General features: G+C 53.5%; 1 protein-coding gene across 2 annotated transcripts in view; it reads right to left on the reverse strand.

Annotated features, from left to right (window-relative positions):
* Positions 1-2,152, reverse strand: part of PLIN2 (perilipin 2) — a 32,413-nt gene extending 30,261 nt beyond the window's left edge. The window contains exons 1-3 of one of the 2 annotated variants that reach the window (XM_008064117.1): positions 2,069-2,152; positions 634-685; positions 349-544 (exon numbers count right to left, since the gene is read on the reverse strand). In XM_008064117.1, the coding sequence (XP_008062308.1) occupies positions 349-544; positions 634-663 (226 nt within the window). In that variant the 5' untranslated portion in view covers positions 664-685; positions 2,069-2,152. Of the gene's footprint in view, positions 1-348; positions 545-633; positions 754-2,068 lie in introns of those variants that run through there. The other variant, XM_021715581.1, reaches the window with a different exon arrangement.
* Between the last annotated feature and the right edge of the window lie 21 nt (positions 2,153-2,173).

Raw genomic sequence — 2,173 nt, forward strand, 5'->3', positions numbered from 1 at the left:
GGTCTTGAACCCGCGGGCTCAGGCAATCCACTCACCTCAGCCTCCCAAAGCACGGGATTACAGGCTGAGCCACTGAGCCCGGCTTTAAAATCAGTTATTTCAATTCACCCCTGAATGCTTCCCTTGGGATCTCGGTTGCCAACACAGAAGCGTCTCTGGGAGTCACAAACACCTACCACTGCTATGAAAGAGGTCTTCTATGACAAGGAGTGTCACAAGACGTTTTCTAGGTAAAGGCAGCGCGTTCTCAGGGAAAGCTGAGGATTCCCCGATGTTGCTGTCAGGAGCTCAGGGGCTCACCCCGACCCAGTCCCTTGACTGCATCTCCAGGGAAACATCAGAACTCACTTTGCGGCTCTAACATCTGGATGATGGGCAGAGCACTCGTCACGGCCACCGAGGTGATGGTCTTCACGCCCTTCTCTGCCATCTCACACACAGACTTCAAGTAGGGATGCTGATCCTTTGTGCTCACATACGCTGAAGACATGAGGTCGTAGGTGGAGCTCACCAGGGGCAAGCTGGCCACCCTGGTCACCACACTCTGCAACCAAATGGGGGTGGGGGTGGTTATCAACCTCCAAAACACAGGGGAGAGGAAGGAGTCAAGAAACAGCTATTCAAAATCCATACCGGTTGTGGATCGACTGCAACAGATGCCATTTTTCTTCCTGGAGTAAGAAATCTGCAAAAGAGAAGCTTACGTCAGGAGATTGCGATAAGACGCTCCCAGGTTCATTTCTCAACCCAAGCAACTGCTCGTTTTGAGAAAAGTTCAAGATGAGCTAAGTGTAGCCTTCCTCATTTCTTCCTCCCACCTCTAGCTGAGTCCTCCCTTGAGCAAACACCGCCTGAGGCACGTGTAGGCTTTGAACAGAAAAGATGCCAGCAGGGAAAGTCCAAGTTATTGATGCGTCTGTCTTGTTTCTCCACCAGCATACAGAAATGCCTTCTGAAGGGCAATGCCTGTTCACAGAATGCTTGTCAAGTTAAAATCCAGAAGGCAAAAGAGAGATTTCAAATAACACAGGTCCTGCTTGGTTGGTCAGCATTCCTCTGGGGATCAGAGTCAGGACTACCAAGTGTGGGGGAAGGTGGTAGTTTTGCCTTCCTTGTGAAAGGGGTGTACCAGTTTAGGGGAGACTTTAAAAGGTGTGTCGAGGAGTTGAAAAACTCTTCAAGATGCGTTTGTTTATTTATCTATACTTGAAGTTTCACTCTGTCCCCCAGGCTGGAGCGCAGTGGCACGCTCATGGCCACCACAGCCTCAATCTGCTGGGCTCAGGTGATCCTTTCACCTCAGCCTTCCAAGTAGCTGGAACACAGGCATGCGCCACCACACCCAGCTAATTTTTTGATTTACTGTAGAGACGAGGTCTCACCAAGTTGATCAGACTGGTCTCGAACCCCTGGATTCAGGCAATTCTCATGCCTCGGCCTCCCAAAGTGGTGGGATTACAGGTTTGAGACACCACGCCTGGCTGTATTTATTTATTCAATTTTGAGTCAGTCTCATTCTGTCAACCAGGGTGGAGTGCAGTGGCACCCTCATGGCCACCGCAGCCTCCGCCTGCTGGACTCAAGCGATCCTTCCGCTCAGCCTGTACCGCTGGTTGTCCACCGCTTCTGCTCAGGCCAGCTCACCCTGTGTCACCAAGGATGCTAGTTCCACAAGAAATGGGTAAGAACTGCCAAGAAGGCGTAAGTCACATCAGTGGCCCCACTGCCACTGGGACTCGAGAATTCGACCCGAAGACGACCTTTTTCTTTTTCCGAGTTGGAGTCTCGCTCCGTCCCCCAGGCGGGAGTGCAGTGGCACGCTCACGGCCACCGCAGCCTCGACCTGCTGGGCTCCGGCGATCCTTCCCCCTCGGCTTCCCGAGTAGCTGGGACTACAGGCATACGCCACCACGCCCGGCTCATTTTTTGATTTACAGTAGAGACGAGGTCCCACCAAGTTGCCCAGGCTGGTCTCGAACCCCTGGACTCAGGCAATCCTCTCGCCTCGGCCTCCCCAAGGGCCGGGATGACAGGCGTGAGCCTCCCACCCCCACGCCACCCCCCGCACCTGGTCAGCCTGAAGACGATTTCGTTTTTGTTTTTTTCTTTTGAGTCGGAGTCTCACTCTGTCGCCCAGACTGGAGTGTCGTGGCCACTCCCGGCCACCGCAGCC

The sequence above is a fragment of the Carlito syrichta genome, unplaced genomic scaffold (assembly GCF_000164805.1).
Source record: "Carlito syrichta isolate Samal-C Ts95f unplaced genomic scaffold, Tarsius_syrichta-2.0.1 Scaffold307203, whole genome shotgun sequence".
In the NCBI taxonomy this organism is placed as follows: domain Eukaryota; kingdom Metazoa; phylum Chordata; class Mammalia; order Primates; family Tarsiidae; genus Carlito; species Carlito syrichta.